Source organism: Topomyia yanbarensis, chromosome 2 (genome assembly GCF_030247195.1).
Source record: "Topomyia yanbarensis strain Yona2022 chromosome 2, ASM3024719v1, whole genome shotgun sequence".
In the NCBI taxonomy this organism is placed as follows: Eukaryota; Metazoa; Arthropoda; class Insecta; order Diptera; family Culicidae; genus Topomyia; species Topomyia yanbarensis.
Window position 1 is genome coordinate 50,964,823 of NC_080671.1, and position 19,293 is coordinate 50,984,115.

At 42.3% G+C, this 19,293-nt stretch overlaps 1 protein-coding gene across 1 annotated transcript in view; it reads left to right on the forward strand.

The window, feature by feature from the left end:
* The window catches only part of LOC131684708 (neural-cadherin), a 181,295-nt gene that overhangs the window by 108,569 nt on the left and 53,433 nt on the right, over positions 1 to 19,293 (forward strand). The window contains exons 7-8 of the mRNA XM_058967813.1: positions 18 to 3,408; positions 3,487 to 3,657. Coding sequence (XP_058823796.1) covers positions 18 to 3,408; positions 3,487 to 3,657 — 3,562 coding nt within the window. The remainder of the gene's footprint in view (positions 1 to 17; positions 3,409 to 3,486; positions 3,658 to 19,293) is intronic.

The window sequence follows — 19,293 nt, forward strand, 5'->3', positions numbered from 1 at the left end:
GTTGTTGAATTTGACAGGTACGAACGCGAAGCTGATATATTCGATCGAGAAGAACGTTATTGAGGAGGAAACGGGATCTCCGATTTTCGAAATCGAAGCCGATACCGGTGTAATCAAGACGGCCGTGTGTTGTTTGGATCGGGAGCGTACACCGGACTACTCTATACAGGTTGTAGCGATGGATGGAGGGGGGCTTAAGGGGACTGGGACGGCCTCTATACGCGTCAAGGATATAAACGACATGCCGCCCCAGTTCACCAAGGATGAGTGGTTCACGGAGGTTGACGAAACGGATGGAACCAATCTGCCGGAGATGCCAATTTTGACTGTGACTGTTCACGATGAGGATGAAACCAATAAGTTCCAGTACAAGGTGATTGATAACAGCGGTTACGGTGCGGATAAGTTTACCATGGTTCGGAACAATGACGGAACGGGTAGTTTGAAGATTGTACAACCATTGGATTATGAAGATCAGCTACAGAGCAATGGGTTCCGGTTCCGAATTCAGGTTAACGATAAGGGTGAGGACAACGACAACGATAAGTACCATGTGGCGTACTCGTGGGTGGTGGTAAAATTACGAGACATCAACGACAACAAACCCCAGTTTGAGCGACCGAACATTGAAGTTTCAGTGTACGAAAATGCCGACGTGGGAAAAACATTGGAAACATTTAAAGCGACTGATCCAGATCAGGGTGGCAAGAGCAAAGTATCGTACGCAATTGATAGATCATCCGATAGACAGCGACAATTCTCGATCAACCAGGAAGGAACCGTAACCATACAGCGGCAACTGGATCGAGAAGTAACTCCACGGCATCAGGTGAAGATTCTGGCGATTGATGATGGAATCCCACCGAAAACTGCCACAGCAACTTTGACAGTAATTGTACAGGACATCAACGACAATCCTCCCAAATTCTTGAAAGACTATCGACCAGTCCTGCCGGAACATGTCCCACCGCGGAAGGTAGTAGAAATTCTTGCCACCGACGATGATGATCGCTCCAAGAGTAATGGTCCTCCGTTCCAGTTCCGGCTGGACCCCGGAGCGGACGACATCATCCGAGCTTCGTTCAAGGTCGAACAGGATCAGAAGGGTGCAAACGGTGATGGTATGGCTATTGTGTCATCGCTGAGATCCTTCGATCGCGAACAGCAGAAAGAGTACCTGATTCCAATTGTGATCAAGGATCATGGAAACCCGGCGATGACCGGTACCAGCACCCTGACGGTTGTGATCGGTGACGTCAATGACAATAAAATGCAACCTGGATCGAAGGAAATCTTCGTATATAACTATCTAGGTCAGGCACCGGATACGCAGATAGGACGAGTGTACGTTTACGATTTGGACGATTGGGATCTACCGGACAAAAAGTTCCACTGGGAGACGAATCATGAACATCCACGATTTAAGCTGGATGAGGATACTGGTATGATAACGATGCGCACCGGCACCAAGGATGGTCGATACCATTTGCGGTTCAAAGTTTACGATCGAAAGCACACGCAAGCGGATGTCCCAGCTAATGTGACCGTCACGGTACGAGAGATTCCCCATGACGCAGTGACTAACAGTGGTTCGATTCGGATAGCTGGCATTACGGATGAGGACTTTATACGGGTGTGGAACTACAGGACACAAAGTTTGTCGAGAAGTAAATTGGATCGATTCAAGGATAAATTGGCGGATTTGTTGAATACCGACCGGGAGAATGTGGATGTATTTAGTGTACAGCTGAGAAGGAAGCATCCTCCACTAACGGATGTTCGGTTTTCGGCTCACGGTTCGCCGTACTATAAACCGGTAAGGTTGAACGGAATAGTGCTGATGCATCGGGAGGAGATTGAAAAGGACGTCGGCATGAACATTACGATGGTTGGCATCGATGAGTGTCTATACGAGAATCAGATGTGCGAAGGTTCGTGTACAAATACGCTGGATATTAGCTCGCTGCCGTACATGGTGAATGCCAACAAGACATCTCTGGTGGGAGTAAGAGTTGATGTGATTGCGGAGTGTACGTGCGGTGCGAGAAACTTTAGCAAGGCAGAATCGTGTCGGTCGTCGCCATGCTACAATGGAGGTCGTTGTACGGAGACTCGATACGGGTTGTCATGTTCCTGTCCAACGGGTTACACTGGACCACGGTGTCAGCAGACGACTAGAAGTTTCCGAGGCAATGGGTGGGCCTGGTATCCTCCGCTGGATATGTGTGATGATTCCCATTTGAGCTTTGAGTTTATAACACGCAAATCCGACGGCTTGTTGCTGTACAATGGACCAATTGTTCCTCCGGAACGGGATGAACTGCTCGTATCCGATTTTATTTCCGTCGAATTGGAGAGAGGTTACCCAAGACTGCTGATTGACTTTGGTTCTGGCACACTGGAGCTGAGGGTCAAAACGAAGAAGAGCCTAGACGATGGAGAATGGCATCGGTTGGATATCTTTTGGGACACTGAGAACGTCCGGATGGTTGTGGATTACTGCAAATCGGCTGAGGTGTCCGAGATGGAGGACGGTTCGTCGCCGGAGTTTGATGATTCATCCTGTCAGGCTAGGGGTACAATTCCCCCGTTCAATGAGTATCTAAATGTGAATGCACCGTTGCAAGTCGGAGGATTCTATCGGGAACAGTTTGATCCAACGCATTACCGGTGGAACTATATGCCGATGGGTAAAGGCTTCGATGGTTGCATTAAGAATTTGGTGCACAACAGTAAACTTTACGATTTGGCGCATCCGGGGCTGTCTAGAAACAGCGTGGCAGGTTGTCCACAGACGGAGGAAGTTTGCAGTCAAAGTGAGCAAACATCGCGATGTTGGGAGCATGGGAACTGTGTGGGAAGTTTTACCGAAGCCAGATGTCAGTGTAGACCCGGTTGGACTGGACCGGCTTGTAATATTCCAACGATCCCGACCACATTTAAACAGCAGAGCTATGTAAAGTATGCACTTAGTTTCGAGCCGGATCGATTCAGCACTCAGATTCAGCTGCGGTTTAGAACCCGGGAACAGCATGGCGAATTGTTCCGAGTGAGCGATCAGCACAATCGCGAATATGGAATCCTGGAGATAAAGGATGCTAGGCTTCGGTTCCGTTACAACTTGAACTCGCTGCGAACGGAGGAGAAGGATATCTGGCTGAATGCGATCGGTGTTGATGATGGGCAGTGGCACGTTGTACGTGTTAATCGTCACGGTTCAGCAGCTACACTGGAGTTGGATGGAGGCGAAGGTCGAAGATACAATGAAACGTTTACCTTCGATGGCCATCAGTGGCTGTTGGTGGACAAACAGGAAGGAGTTTATGCTGGTGGTAAGGCAGAATACACGGGTGTTAGAACGTTCGAAGTTTATGCCGATTACCAGAAAAGTTGTCTAGATGATATTAGGTAAGATACTGTAATTAATTGCAATTTGGTGAAGCTGTTTACTAATATTGTTTGCTTTAACTACTTTAACCGTAACAGACTGGAAGGTAAGCATTTGCCACTTCCACCAGCCATGAATGGAACGCAGTGGGGTCAGGCAACTATGGCTCGCAATCTCGAAAGAAACTGTCCGTCCAACAAACCGTGCGCGAATGTCATCTGTCCGGATCCGTTCGAGTGTGTGGATCTGTGGAACGAGTACGAGTGCACGTAAGTACTATCCTGCGAGAAAAACAAAACTTTTACACCTCATAAATCAAGCATCATCGCATAGCTCATCATCCAACTTTCATGTACTCCCTCATCTCATATCCTGTTAGATTTATTATTCATCCATGTGCCCTAACCCTAAGGCAAACCAAATAAATAACCACAATTTTTTTCGTAATAAAAAAGCACTCAGTATCAACCTACCCGAACCGCGACCATAAACTATAACCGACAACAAGACTTTGCACATAAAAACGGATTTTCATGACAATGACGACAACAGCATAAACGATGCATAAGTTACCGGAATCAAAGTCACAAATCTCATCATATTTTCATACTCAATTTGGCATACGGACTAGACCAGCCAGTCAACGACGGCGGAAAGTGCGAAACTTTCGCCTTGTTTCATCGAGCCTGCCCGCGTAGCTTGGTTTGTTCTGGGTGATTTTTCGAGATTCATAATTTACCATCAAACTCTTAATAAAAATATAGCCACTCATAAATTACATGATTTATGAAACACATGCTCATGTAGTACGCACCCCTTTCGCGCATTTGCTGTTCGTTTCTGGCTTGAAGACTGATCTGCGAAAAAAAATGTGCAACGCTCCACGTACCCACCCACACACGGGAATGGGTCGTAGTTGTTCCCAGGAAAGGGGCAATAAATTATAGTTCGTGAAGGGCGTATTCCCCTCTCGTGAGTGGAACGGAAATTCCGCGATGAATTATTTGCACTTTTGAAACTGATTGATTGCAATGTTCGCGGATCATTTGACACTGAGTATTCCACGGAAAATTGTTCATTGCAAAAAATAACAAAATTTATTTTTTGTTAACTGCGGCAATCATTCGCTAATTGGGCGCTCTTTAACTGGGTATCTTATTACCTGGACCGTCGCAAACTGGGTTGTAGCCTAGTACACAAGTAGTTAACGTTATGGGACGTTTTGATGTCAAATCTAACAAGAGGCCAGCAAATAGAAAACAAAGTTGACAAATGAATAAAAGAATCGAATGATTTGAGTTTGTAATATATTATGGTTTTACATTTCTTATAAAAGAAATGTATAGAATTCGCTCAAACTTTCAAGATTTTTTCCGAGGCCCGGAGGGCCGAGTCTTATATACCAATCGACTTAGCTCGACGATTTGGGACAATGTCTGTGTGTGTGTGTGTGTGTGTCTGTGTGTGTGTGTGTGTATGTAACGGACAAATTCTCATTCGTGTTTCTCGGTGTTGGCGCCCAATTCCAGTATTTATTTCACATTTTTAATTTATGAGCCCAAATCTCTAGAATTTAAGTATTTACCCACTGTACTTGAAATAATAATCGAACACACACATATTGATGGGGAGAGCTAGATGGATTGTTTGGTAGGAAAAAAGGGACAGTGAATAAAGCGAAAGACCGCGACCGCGAAACCCGCCAGTATTTTTAAGAATTACAAAAATTGTGTTTATTTATACGTTCCGAAACATCGCGACTCCAAAACCAGTTAGTTCCATCCGTGTATCGTCAAATTAGTGTCCGTCGAATTGTTCGTGTTCATAGTGAGATCTCATTCTGTTTCGCCGCAAGCTATATGCATTAAGAAAACCCTGTGGGAAACCGGCAGCATAACGATCCGTCGCGATCATTTGGTCCTTCGAACCGGATACCAAGGATATCCAGAAACAGAGTTTGCTGTGAAGTTTATTTGATGAACTAACGGATTCCCAAATTAATCATTGCGTTACTGTTGGGACTGCATACGAACATTATTTCTGTGATAACACGCATCTCCCAATATTGCTGTGCTACCAGTGCGTGTGTACAAGTGGAGGAAGCTACCTAGTGCCGAGTGCGAAGGGGAATGCGAGTGAAGAAAACTTGATCTCCGTGTGTGCGAATGTGTTCCATTCGATTCAGCAGCGAATCATTTTAGTGTTGTTTGGAATTGTAGCAGTGCTCGGATCACAGTGGGCAAACATTTTGCAGCAAGTGGCCAGCAGGTAAGTGGTGGCGTTGAGCTTCGCGTGTCTTATATCTGAGTCGAAAAAAAAACTGTTGCGTTCGCGCCGCGTGTGGTCCACCAGTGAAAGATTAGAATGTCTAAGAGCGAGAAAATCATAATGGAAAAGGTTATCCAGCGAAAGGGTTGTTATGTTACGTGCGAGTTGGTGGAGAAATTTATTAAGGAGTATAGAGAGGAGCGGGATCGAGTACAGATATCAGTGCGTATTGATGTTTTAGACCGAGCCTACCAAGAATTTCTGGAGGCTCAGGTAGAAATCGAGAAAAATGAAAGACCGGAGACGTTAGATGCCCGATTCATGGAGCGAACGGACTTCGAAGAGCGCTACTGTTTAGCTAAGGGTTTCTTGCTTTCAAAGTGTCCCCTTGAAGCACACGAATCGATACTCAATAGTTCAGTAAATCCTTCCTCTATTCCAACTGCTGCAGGTTTTCACTTGCGACTCCCGAAGATAGACTTGCCCAAGTTTGACGGTGATTTCTCCCGTTGGATGGCTTTTCGCGACTCGTTCCAATCAATGATCCACGTCAATGCAGAAATTCCTGCAGTCGCCAAGCTTCAATACTTGTTACAATCGCTAGAAGGTGAAGCAAAAAAGCCGTTTGAGAGCACTGATATTGTAGCCGATAACTATGCCGTATCTTGGGAGACTCTTTTGAGACGATACGACAATCGCAGATTATTAAGACGTCAACTTTTTCGAGCACTGTACGATCTGCCATCTGTACTCTCGGAGTCACCACAAGAACTACATACACTAGCTGATGATTTTCAACGACACGTTAAGGCACTTGCGAAGCTGGGTGAACCGGTTAATCACTGGGACACTCCACTTACCAGTATGTTGTCGTACAAACTTGATTCCACAACCCTTCAGAGCTTTGAAGAAAAAACCTGCGGGAAAGATTCTGTTACGTATGAGGATTTGGTGGAATTTCTATACCAACGAGTTCGAATTTTGAAATCTGTTGCTTCCGATATACAGTACCGCTCTGTGCCTGTGGCTGGCAAACCGCATGCTTCACGAGTGGCCTCGAATGCAGCTGCATCCATCCAGCCCACTGTTTTAAGTTTTTCTGATCCACAGAACATTGATACTGGGTGCCTCGTATGTTCGGAACGACATTCCATCTACCAATGCCCAACGTTCTATCAAATGGCCACTGGTCAGCGCTGCGAAGTGGCGTCCACACGAAGGCTTTGCTGGAACTGTTTGTCTCCGGGTCACTTAAGTAGAAAATGCAACTCAAAGTTTTCTTGTCGCCATTGTAACGAAAGACACCATTCACTGCTTCATGCTTCCGAGAACGATATTGTCGTTTCACCTGAGAAGAAATCTGAGTTACAGCAACAACCTTCGACATCTTCTGGACTCCCATTGCCCTCTACAAATACAAGCATGGCCGCTCAACATATAGACAACTGTATTTTCCTTGAAACTGTCAGTCTATACATAGTCGACCGGTGTGGACAAGCACATATCGCACGAGCTTTACTTGATTCGGGGTCAACATCAAATTTTATGTCCAATCGACTTGCAGACAAACTAGGACAAACGTCACAGGTAGACATCACTGTTGCAGGAGTTGGACAAGTTATTAACATTAACCGGCAGCTTACCGCTACTATAAAGGCCATTTCTTTACCATTTACTGCGACACTCAATTTTCTGCTTGTATCACAACCCAGCTTAAGATTACCTAATGTTTCCGTCGATGTATCAGGATGGAAGATTCCAGAAATAACTATGGCAGATCCTCAATTTCATAGTGCTGGTGGGATCGACCTCATCATTGGTGGTGAATTGTACCAGAGTTTGCACACCGGCAGGAGACTTTCCCTAGGAGATGGTTTTCCAATGCTCGTCGAGACTGTGTTCGGTTGGACTGTATCAGGTGGAATGGATCACGCTGTCAATGAAAGAAACCCAGTTTGTCTAATATCCGCAATGAACAATTTGCAACGAGACACTTCTCAAAAACTCATGAACACTAAAGCCAATCCTGCTCGTACCGTCGTGTTACCGTTCGTTTTGTCTTGCTCCGCCACCACCGCGTACGTTTCGCCGGTATCTTGCCGCTCGCGCGCCACCGTTTCAAGCCTTGGATCAGTTAATAAACAACCCGCAATTCGTCATAGTAATACATCCGATCAGTACTTCTGATTCAATTGTATCCTGTTTAAGCAGTCGCTGACATTCTAGAAATTGTTGGTTCCTTAATTCTATCGAACACTAAGGAGTAAGCAGCTGCCGTCGAGATAATGATGATTCGTTGAAACAGTTGTTTCAAGGTGGCCGGAATGTTGGCGCCCAATTCCAGTATTTATTTCACATTTTTAATTTATGAGCCCAAATCTCTAGAATTTAAGTATTTACCCACTGTACTTGAAATAATAATCGAACACACACATATTGATGGGGAGAGCTAGATGGATTGTTTGGTAGGAAAAAAGGGACAGTGAATAAAGCGAAAGACCGCGACCGCGAAACCCGCCAGTATTTTTAAGAATTACAAAAATTGTGTTTATTTATACGTTCCGAAACATCGCGACTCCAAAACCAGTTAGTTCCATCCGTGTATCGTCAAATTAGTGTCCGTCGAATTGTTCGTGTTCATAGTGAGATCTCATTCTGTTTCGCCGCAAGCTATATGCATTAAGAAAACCCTGTGGGAAACCGGCAGCATAACGATCCGTCGCGATCACTCGGCAATGGCTGAACCGATCTTATCCAAACCAATTTTAAATGAAAGAACTAAAAAACAGTATGAACGCTATTAATTTGTTTTTGATTCTGATGTTTAGTTTCCAAGATATGAATGTTTGAATGCGTAAAAATGGCGTTTTTTGCAGTTTTTTGAAATTATCTGCCGAAATTGACAATATAGATTAACAATTTATATGTTTTTGGACAGCTTTAACGAATACCTTTCGAACAAGCTATAGATTGTAGAAATCGGACTATTATCAAAAGAGATATTTAACATTAAATGCGGACGAAAGATTTTTATCATTTCCCATAGCCAGAAATATGACCAAAAACATATAATCTATTATTAACGCCAAAACGGCTTATTTTAGGTCAATAGTATCTTCGGAGAATTTAATGGAGGTAATATGGCCTTTCTTCTGGAATTGTGCTTTTGGTGATTAATCCCCCTATGAGTGAGATATTTTCACAAATTTTCTTGGAAGTGATTATATCGAAATGATGCCTTCAGCAAATTTGTAGCTCTTACTTTTGCGAATAACTTTACTAAAGACTTTAAATATCTATTTTGAATACTTTAAAAGTTATGGCTTGTTGTTTGTTGATTACTCTTTGTCGCCCATTTATTGTTCAATATAGTAATAATCCATTGAAATAAGCTAAACATTATTTCGATAAAACGACTTTTGTATTTCATTTTACTATCTACAACCGCTACAAATAATCACCGAACACTTCCAAGTTGTCTGGAAGGAACTTGATACCTTATCAGTACAAAAATGTTCATTTGTGCGAACCTTCTCACTGCAATTTTTCTAACTTATAACCATCGGATCGATCTGAAACATATCGGAAAATGAAAAGCGAAAAAAATAACTCCAAGCAACGGCGTAGCCAAGAGAAGGTTTTGGGGTTTAACACCGTACAACACCCCCCCCCCCCCACAACACCCAAAAAAAATATTGGATTGAAGTTGAAAATTTATTGATGCAGACTGATTTAATTCAATATTACAATAACAATTATCTGATCCGTGGATTGATAACCTGTTGTTGTTAACATCATTAGGACTTTTGATAAATTGTCGGAATGGGGTCCTGATATGTAACTGATCTATTGGTTTTGATTTCACAGTTGTCTAATTGCATCAATATCAAATTCCTGCCTGAAAACATTCCAATAGAAAATTCCAGAGTTCTGTAATCAATCATAATCCTCAGATTTATATTCAAATTGATCTCGTTTTTGTAGAAATGTATTGTAATAAGGTTCTTTATTTAATAGGAAGCGAAGTTAAAATTGATTTAATGTCTATGAAACATAGAACTGCTCACCAAAAAAATGCATAACTTTCAACATTTGCCAAAAATGTTTTTGTCTTTCTCATTCACTCTAAAATTCGTCAATCTAATCCCGACCCGGAGGACCGAGTGTCATATGCCAATCGACTGAGTTTGTCGAGATCGGAAAATGTCTGTGTGTGTATGTATGTGTGTATGTGGAAAAAAATGTGACCTCAGTTTCTCAGAGATGGCAGGACCGATTTACACAAAGTTAGTCTCAAATGAAAGGTACAACCTTCCCATCGGCTGCAATTGAATTTTTTATTGATTGGACTTCCGGTTCCGGAGTTACGAGTTGAAGAGTGCAATCACACAGCAAATTCTCATATAAACTGAAATGAAAAATTTTCAACATCAAATTTGTATTTTTGATGCCAAATGACTTTAAAATGCATGAAACATTGAGATGTTTGACAAAAATTGACTTCTTTGGACTTTGGTACATTTTTGCCTTTCTCATATAGAAAGGTTATGCAATCACTCTAAAAATCGTCAATCATACCGGCCCGGAGGGAGTATGCAGTGAGGGGTTGCTACTTTAAAATTAAAACTAATTTAAAATTTCTTAACAAGTTGAAAATTTTCGGCTGCACCTGGACCTCTCGGATCTTTCTCCATGATCCGCCGCTGGTTTCAAGCGATGTTTCAGTATCACATAGTATCTCAAGATCGTGGCTGTCGATCCATTGTATGTATGTGCAAATCGTACTGAACATGTAATATTCATTCCCACCATTGTATTGAACATAACCAGCCATGGAATCGTAGTCTGGACAAATGAGACAAGCGCAATTGCACCACTAGATGGATTAAAACAGGTTTTTATTTTGGGAATGCGTCGAGTTGAGACGAAAACGTAATATGATTAATAACGAGGATAACACTTTCCGAATGTAGAGAGAAATTTATGAAAAATGACGATTTCCATTCGACTCTAGCAGGTTCTGATCGATTTTGATGAGCATTTGATTTTTGTTGTATGACCAATTGTATGTATAGGTCAAATGTTTAAAAACAGAAATTTAAGGTCAAGATAACATCATTTTGAAACCGCCAATTTCGGAGGTTTAGTATCTTCGATGAGTTTTACAAACGTTAAACAGCGCATCATTTGATAAAACAATTTTGACGGTATATTGTCCAAGAAGTATTTATGGTGAATTTTCTCAGGTTAATATTCAGGACTACAATAAAGTCGCAACAAATTCGCTAAAGACACGAACCTTGTTACTGTTTTCTGGAAAATAATTCTGCATAATTTTAAAACTTCAAAAATTATGGTTTCGGAATTATGCCGTTTAGACAGTAAGATCGATTTTCACCAAACCCCCGCCAAACCGAATTTCTGGCTACGCCGCTGACTTCAAGTAAGTAGAAACAAAGTCGTTCTACACTCGTTCACAAGAAACTTCTTCGAATGCTGAATATCTATTATAATACATTGACACCCCAATTGTATCAGCCAAATATGTATTGCCAAATATGATTTTTTTATAGCATCGAACTACAACAATTTTTAGGTAGCTTTCAAGAGGTTATTTTATAGACTTCTTCCAAAATTTGGCGAACCTATTCTAATTCGTATACCAATTAATTGGTATACTTAAGGGTTTATATGTTGCAGATACAGAAAATACTGAAATTTTCAGCTTTTGTCCTACACAATATTACGAAAGCTTATTAAACAATTTTTCCTAATAAGTTTGTGAAAATTATAAACTATTTGAAATTTTTTAATAGTTTAATTTTTTATTTAACCATGATTTTTTAATAAAGAGTTACCATCGCTTCACAACGTAGTCTATTTTTCATGGCTTGCGGTGAGTACGATCTCTCGAATTGCTGAACTGAAAATTATGGAATGGAAAATAATTTTTAGTGTTCTTTACAGATTTAACTCGCCGCGCAGATAGCTCTGAATTAGACCCGCTGGTGCCCTAAGACGATTTCGCTAGATTTTCGGAGCACTGTGCACCCAGTGCATTAACGCATGTGACGGAAGGCTATCGAAAAGTTTCGTGAAAATGAAAATTCCAGTAATGATGATGATTTCCCCAAACGGTTCGTTTTCGAGAGGTTTTTATTTGTTCTTTGACATTAGGATTAGCGGTAATAATTCAAATCAAGGATACTACTGGGAAGTCACCTTTAGAAATAGTCGATGTCGAAGTAAAATTTGGAACTATGCACGCAGGCACTTCAGAGATAACGTGATATCAGGAGCTGCGATTTCATTTCAACGCTTTTTTGTGAAAAGGGCGATATTCACAAATGTAAACATAAGGCTTTTTTCATACATCCGAATGATAAATAAATAACCCCTTTAGGAAAATTCAGTTTTCCCACCACAATTTGGATATTTTATTAACAGAGCATTAACAATAATTCGTTGGAATGTCTATTTTATGGGACATTTTTTCGCTTTCCCATTGATTTGGTTTGAGATTTCTAGCACTGATGTTGTCCTATGCTGATTTGAGCGATTCTCTGAGTCCTGCCACTATCCCATGTAGTATGTGTTATCAAAAACATCGCGAAACATCAAGTTCTAAATGTTCTCAAACGATATAATATCCGAAGAGAGTGATAAGAGTTATAAGAAATGTCTCATCACACTGTTAGGTGGATTAAAAGCGTTTTTAAAAAGGAACGTGCTGCAGAACCAAACACAGCTTATTCCATTAGAGCATCTTACAACATGCATCTGTAGGTATTTCTAAAACACGGGCAGACTTTAGTGGTTGAAGATTTTAGTGGGTCGGGAAATTGAGTGATGTTAGAGCAGTTTCAGTGTTGATTAGTTTTCAAAAAGTTGCGAAACTAAACTAAAGCGATCCTTGGTAGCCAACCAAAAAGTAATGCCATCTGACCAAAAGAAAGCACTTATTGATTTTTATTTTTATCACGGGTTTACAAGCACTAGTAATAATTATTTAATTTTATATCGATCAAATTTTTTAGGGCATGCTTAGCTGCCTAATCTATATATATATATATATATATATATATATATATATATATATATATATATATATATATATATATATATATATATATATATATATATATATATATATATATATATATATATATATATATATATATATATATATATATATATATATATATATATATATATATATATATATATATATATATATATATATATATATATATATATATAAATGTTTGTATGTATATGATTTATAGACTCCCAAACGGCTTCACCGATTGCCGTAAAAATTTGTACGTAGTAGGCATTTGTTATGGAGCGTGTTTGTGCGCTATTGGTTGGGGATTATCTGCCCGCCAGATGGCGCTTCGGAACAAATTGTGTTTTCCTCCTATTTCGTTGAAAGTCGCAGCAACGCGCGATGGGTATTAGCTAGTCTATCTATATAAAAGTCAATGTTTGAATGTATATGATTTATGGACTCCCAAACGGCTTAACCGATTGCCGTCAAAATTTATACATAGTAGGCATTTGTTCTGGAGCGTGTTTGTGTGCTAGTGGTTGGGGATTATTTGCCCGCAAGATAGCGCTTCGGAGCAAATTGTGTTTTCCTCCTATTTCATTGAAAGTCGCAGTAACGCGCGATGGGTATTAGCTAGTCTATATATATATATATATATATATATATATATATATATATATATATATATATATATATATATATATATATATATATATATATATATATATATATATATATATATATATATATATATATATATATATATATATATATATATATATATATATATATATATATATATATATATATATATATATATATATATATATATATATATATATATATATATATATATATATATAAAAGTCAATGTTTGTATGTATATGATTTATGGACTCCTAAACGGCTAAACCGATTGCCGTCAAAATTTATAGTACAGTAGGCATTTGTTTTGGAGCGTGTTTGGGTGCTATTGGTTGGCGATTATATGCCAGCCAGATGGCGCTTCGGAACAAATTGTGTTTTCCTCCTATTTCGTTGAAAGTCGCAGCAACGCGCGATTGGTATTAGCTAGTCTCTTATAGACACAAGAGCTCCAAAGTAGAACTGCAACGAAAATAATCACATCCTCACGTTTAGAACTGTCGTTTGAATATTAGCCTGTACACTAGATTGCCCAGAAAAAAAACAAATGTTTGAAAACTCAATCGGCCTATTCCTGAGTCGAATCTTAGTCCTGCCAGAGCCTCTGCTTCACATTTGTATCAAAGCAAACGAGTCTAGCTACCGAGCCGCAACGCGTTCGAAGGTTGTATAGGATTTTTTGACAATTTACATGGAGAAAGCGCAATAACTTGCATTTGCAGCACTAAAAGGCACCGCATGCATCAGTTTATCAGAGCAAGCGAAAATAAGAAAGATCATTTTACTGTCTGAAAGCTCGCGAAGCAATACCCAACGGTGGTCCCTGAATGAAGAGGATATGGAAATACAGAAGATTGAGGTTTAGTCTGTAGGCTTGCTGGAGAAAGAAAAGCAGTAAGACAGTAACACGACCAAGTCAGTAGTGGTCTCTTTTGAAGATTTCCCCTCGAAAAAAAAACATGCATTGGGATCCAATAATATGGAGAATAACCAAGAAACTCACACATACGGAGCAGGCGCTGCGAATCCGTTCCCTATATGTGGTTTGGTGAGGTCACCACCACCAGCAGCAGCTGAATTTATTCAGCAAAAGCAGGAGCCAAAACTCCACAAGTTTGTGAACGTGAGAAACGAAACAATGTCCATAAAGACTACGCTACTGTCTGCCGTGAAGGAATATGACACGGCAACACAGAGGGCTGATGTAGCCGAGCGAGCATTGCCGTCTGCTAAGGTTACTATCTTTCTAGCCCCGAAGCAGAGTAAGGAGCAGCTGGTTGCAGTGAAAAAGACGTCAGTGTCCGTGACTCCAAAGAAGGAAAGAACTTGGCCAGGAGACAGAAGACGGAGGCTCTTACTGTCGAAGAGAAGGACGCCGCTCAACTGATAGGAAGCTGGAGTACCGTTGCAGGTCGCAAGGAGAAATACGGAAAACAATAAAAGCGGAAGGAAGAGAGAAAGGTGGAGCAAAGGGCGAAGCAGTGCTCGTCAAAGCCAATGACGCGACTGTAGGATATAAGTTCGATACTAATCGTTCCTCACTCTAAAGAACAAACAAAAGTAATGAAAAAAATCTCGACAAACATATGATTACGGCCTAAAAGCCAACTGTCAAAATCCACTTTGAATGGAATTTCCGGAGAAACCGTTACACGCCAATCGCAAATGTAAGTAGTAAATGAAAGAGAAAAGTTGTCTCTTTCATAAACTGTTGTGAACTGTGTTGGACTAGTAACGGTTTGTCTGGAATTTCCATTTAAAGTGGTATTTGACAGTTGGCTTTTAGGCCGTAATCATATGTTTGTCGAGAAATGAAACTCCTTTATTTTGAATGCAAATAACAGTGTAGAAACGTGAAGCTTGCGCAATGTCCGAGAACTGTAAGATATAAGTTTTGTCCTGAAAGATTTCTACACATTAGATTAAAAAAAAGATAAGAAAAAAAACCTTATTTTATGCATTCAATTAACAGTGTAATTAAAATGCGATGTTTTGTACAACGACCGGAAGCTGAGCAAAGAGTATGTACAAAAAGAGAGATAGAAAAGCGCGAACGAACAAGAGATTTGTTAGCCTGTTCCGGTAGGCCGCGAGAGCAACGAAGAGTGAATGAGAGCAATTCTGGTAAAGAGAAAGTGAGAGCGTACCTCTTCAAAAGAGACACCAGTTGGGTAGACGGAATCGCGAGCGCGTTTGCAGCAGCATTCAGTATTCGATTTTTGAAGCGCTAACACGCCTATGCGGAAGGTGCAACAAGAAAACGAAAAATCCAAAATGAAGTCGAAAGGTTACGACAGCGACGACGTGTGCAACTCTTCTCAAGAATGTCAGAAAGGATCCCGATCTGAGGGATTTGGAGAAAAGGTGGTACAAACAAGCCGTGCCCAAAAAATGGTGAGATGCTCTTTGAGTTGAAGGATTAACAGTACGAATGTTCAAGAGATCATTACCAAATCACTGTGTGAAGAGGCAGAAATTAAATCGTTAAGTCCGGAGACGGTGATTGTGTGCAAGGACCTGGATGAGATCACGACGGAAGACGAGCTGAGAAGTGCAATGAAACAGCAATGTAACCTGGGCGAGGTGCCCATGATCTAGTTAAAGAAGGGGTACGGAGGAACTCAGACAGCGATGACTCGTTTACCGGTAACCGCTGCCGACAAAGCGCAGGAGGTAGGCAAAGTTACAGTTGGATGATCGAGATATCCATTGAGAGCCGCCCCTAGAGTGGATAAACAAGCGGAGAAATGCTTCAAGTGGACATTTGGCAGGGGCTTTCAAGGGTCCAGATAGATCCAGGATGTGCTGGAAAAGCGGGGAGAAGGGACATCTTGCGAGAGATTGCCCGCAAACGCCGAAGTGCATGGTTTCTACTTCAGATGACGGAAACGACCATCAAGCAACTGCACTGCCAACGGTAATGGAGATAACCCAGATACATCTGAATCACTTCGACACCGTACAGAAATTATTGTGGCAGTCTGCGACCAAAATAATGTGTGACGTTACTTTGATTGCAGAACCGTACCAAGTCCTCCTTGGTGGCGGATAGATCGGGAACGGCGGTGATACCTGTTATGATGGGCCGATTCCCTATTCAAGAGGTGGTAGAATGCTCATACAAAGGCTTCGTGATCGCCAAAATCAACGGCGTCTTCGTGTGCAGCTGTTACGCTCCTCCAGGGTAGACAGTGGAGCAGTTCAGCCTAATGCTGGAACCGTTAACCGAGCAGTTGATTGGTCGAAAGCCGGTAGTCATTGGTGATGTCTACAACGCATGGGCTGTGGAGTGGGGCAGTAGAGAAGCCAACGCTAGCGGGATGCTCTAGTGGAGTTAGACGTACGATTGTGCAATGAGGGTTCTTTTAATGCATTTCGGATAGACGGGAGGGAGACTATCATCAATATCACATTCTGGAGCCCTTCACTGACATCGAACATAGAACAAGGCAATTCGCTACCGTATCGGCCAAAGAAACCCTGTTGCAGCACGGAGAAGGATGACCGGCGAGCGAAAGCGGAAGACGAAAGTTTTCAATGGAAAGCTGTTTGTCGAGGAATTTCGACCGTACGGCGGGACCGAGAACGTAGTTGCGGCTGATCTAACAAGAAGGATTGTGACGGCTTGTGAGGCCACAATGCCGCGAAAACTTGAACCACGCAATAGACAGCGTCCAGCCTACTGATGGAACGAGTCGCTCAGTATGCTACGCACTGCTTATCTCAGATACAAAAAGTTGACGCAGAGAACAGTATCGAAGCCAGATAAAGAGGAGTGCAAGGCAGCATTTCGGGAAGCTAGGGTCGCTTTAAAACGAAAGATCAGACTTAGCAGGTCAAAATGCCATAATGAGCTGTGCCGAAAAGAAGATGCCAATCCCTGCATAGACGTTTGCCGAGTCGTGATGGCGAAAATGAAGGGCCCGACGACGCCATTCAAAATATGTCCGGGTAAACTGAAGATAGTCGTTGAGGATCTCTTCCCGAAGCACGATCCAATTTGGGCACCGCTACAGTACGGCAAAGAAGCAGGAGCAAACACAGACGATCCGTAAGTGACTAACGACGAGCTTGTAGACGCATCCAAGCGACTGAAATCAAAGGAATCCCCCGGTCCTGATGGAACACCAAACGTGATGAAGGCAACTTCCCCGAAATGTGGAAAGTATAGAAGCTGGTGTAGCTACCAAAGCGAGGGAATGCATTGGACGATCCGGCCTCGTATGTCTGCTGGAATTAATTATTCTTAACAAGCTGACGAAATGCACGGACGGTGAGCGCCGAAGATGCAGTTCAGATGCCGCAAAGCAGCATCGACAGTGGAGGCAATTTGAACAGTTCTCGAGGTTGCTGAGAAGGCATCTAAACAGAAGCGAAGATGAGATCGATACTGCGCTGTGGTAACGATAGATGTGGAGAATGCATTTAACAGCGCTAGCTGGGGAGCCATTGCCGCTGCACAGAAGGAGTGCCCTCGACTATCTATGCCGGATCCTGAAGAGCTGCTTCAAGGGCAGAGTGCTACTGTACGAGATGAACGAAGGGCAGAAGTCAATACGAGTAACGGCGGGTGATCCTCAGGGCCCCATTCTCAGCCTAACTCTTTGGAACGGGAATGATGGGGTCTTGATACTGCGGCTGCCCAGGAAAGTGAAAATCGTGGGTTTTGTGGGTCACTAACGGTGATTGGTGAGACACTTGAAGAAGTGGAGGTGTCTGTGACGGAGTCAATAGACGCGATCGAAAACTGTATGAACGAGGTCAAACTGCTCACCATAAGACAGAGTTGTTTTTGATTAGCAACTTCAAAGCGGTTCAGTGGATGTGGATCATTGTCAGAGGGCACGTGATTGAATCGAAGCGAGCACTGAAGCCATTGAGGGTGATAATCGACGACAGGTTGAGCTTCAACAACCACGTCGACTATGCCTGCGAAAAGTCCGCGAAGGCATCAAACGCAATACCTAGAAACATGTTAAACATCGACGGCCCGAGAAGCAGCACGATACATCTGCTATCTAGTGTTACGTCATCTGCGACATGGGGTTCACGCCTGGCGTGCGGCGCTGAAAACCAAACGGAACCGCGAAAATCAGAATAGGACGTTCCGGTTGATGGCCGTACGAGTCGTGAGCGCGTATAGAACAACATCGTCAGAGAAAGTATATGTTATCGCCGGGATGATTCCCATCTGCATCACCCGGCGGATGATATCGATTGCTATAATTGGAGAAACACCAGAAATGTGAGGAAGATGGTGAGAATCGATTCGATTGCAAGGTGGCCGCAGGAATGGAACAATACGGAGAAGAGAAGATGGACCTACCGGCTCATCCCAAACCTGTCGAGATGGGTCAACAGAAAGCACGAAGAGACACTGCTCGTGTCGGGCCACGGTTACTCCAGGAAGTATCTTCATCGGTTCGTGGACGCAACATCGCCATTGTGCCCTGAATTTGAGAACGTGTAGGAGACACCGAAGCATGTCGTCTTCGAATGTTCGAGGTTCGAAACGACGCGCAGGAAAATGCTCGATACGGCAGGACAGGACATCAACCCGGATAATGTCGTCTACAGAATGACAAGCGACGTAAACACGTGGAACACGCTCGACACAGTGGTAATGTAGATCATGACCGACTTACAATAGAAATCACGTAATGAACAGCGAGCAACGATTTAGGGAAAGCAATGTCCGCCAGGAAACTCTCCACCGGAGAAGGCTAGATCTGCCGTTGGGGACTACTCGAGTAGACTGCGATAGAGCGCCGAGTATGGGTCGCCGGGGTGCCGGAATCTCCGGACCGACAACGGCACCCTACCAGTTGGTCCGAAAGAAATATAACGAAAACTAAAGAAGAGTAGGTATCAGGAAATCTTCTTTCACCTGGAACACTCCATTTAGATTCACCGCTGGGGTCTAGACTGAGTCGACCATGAC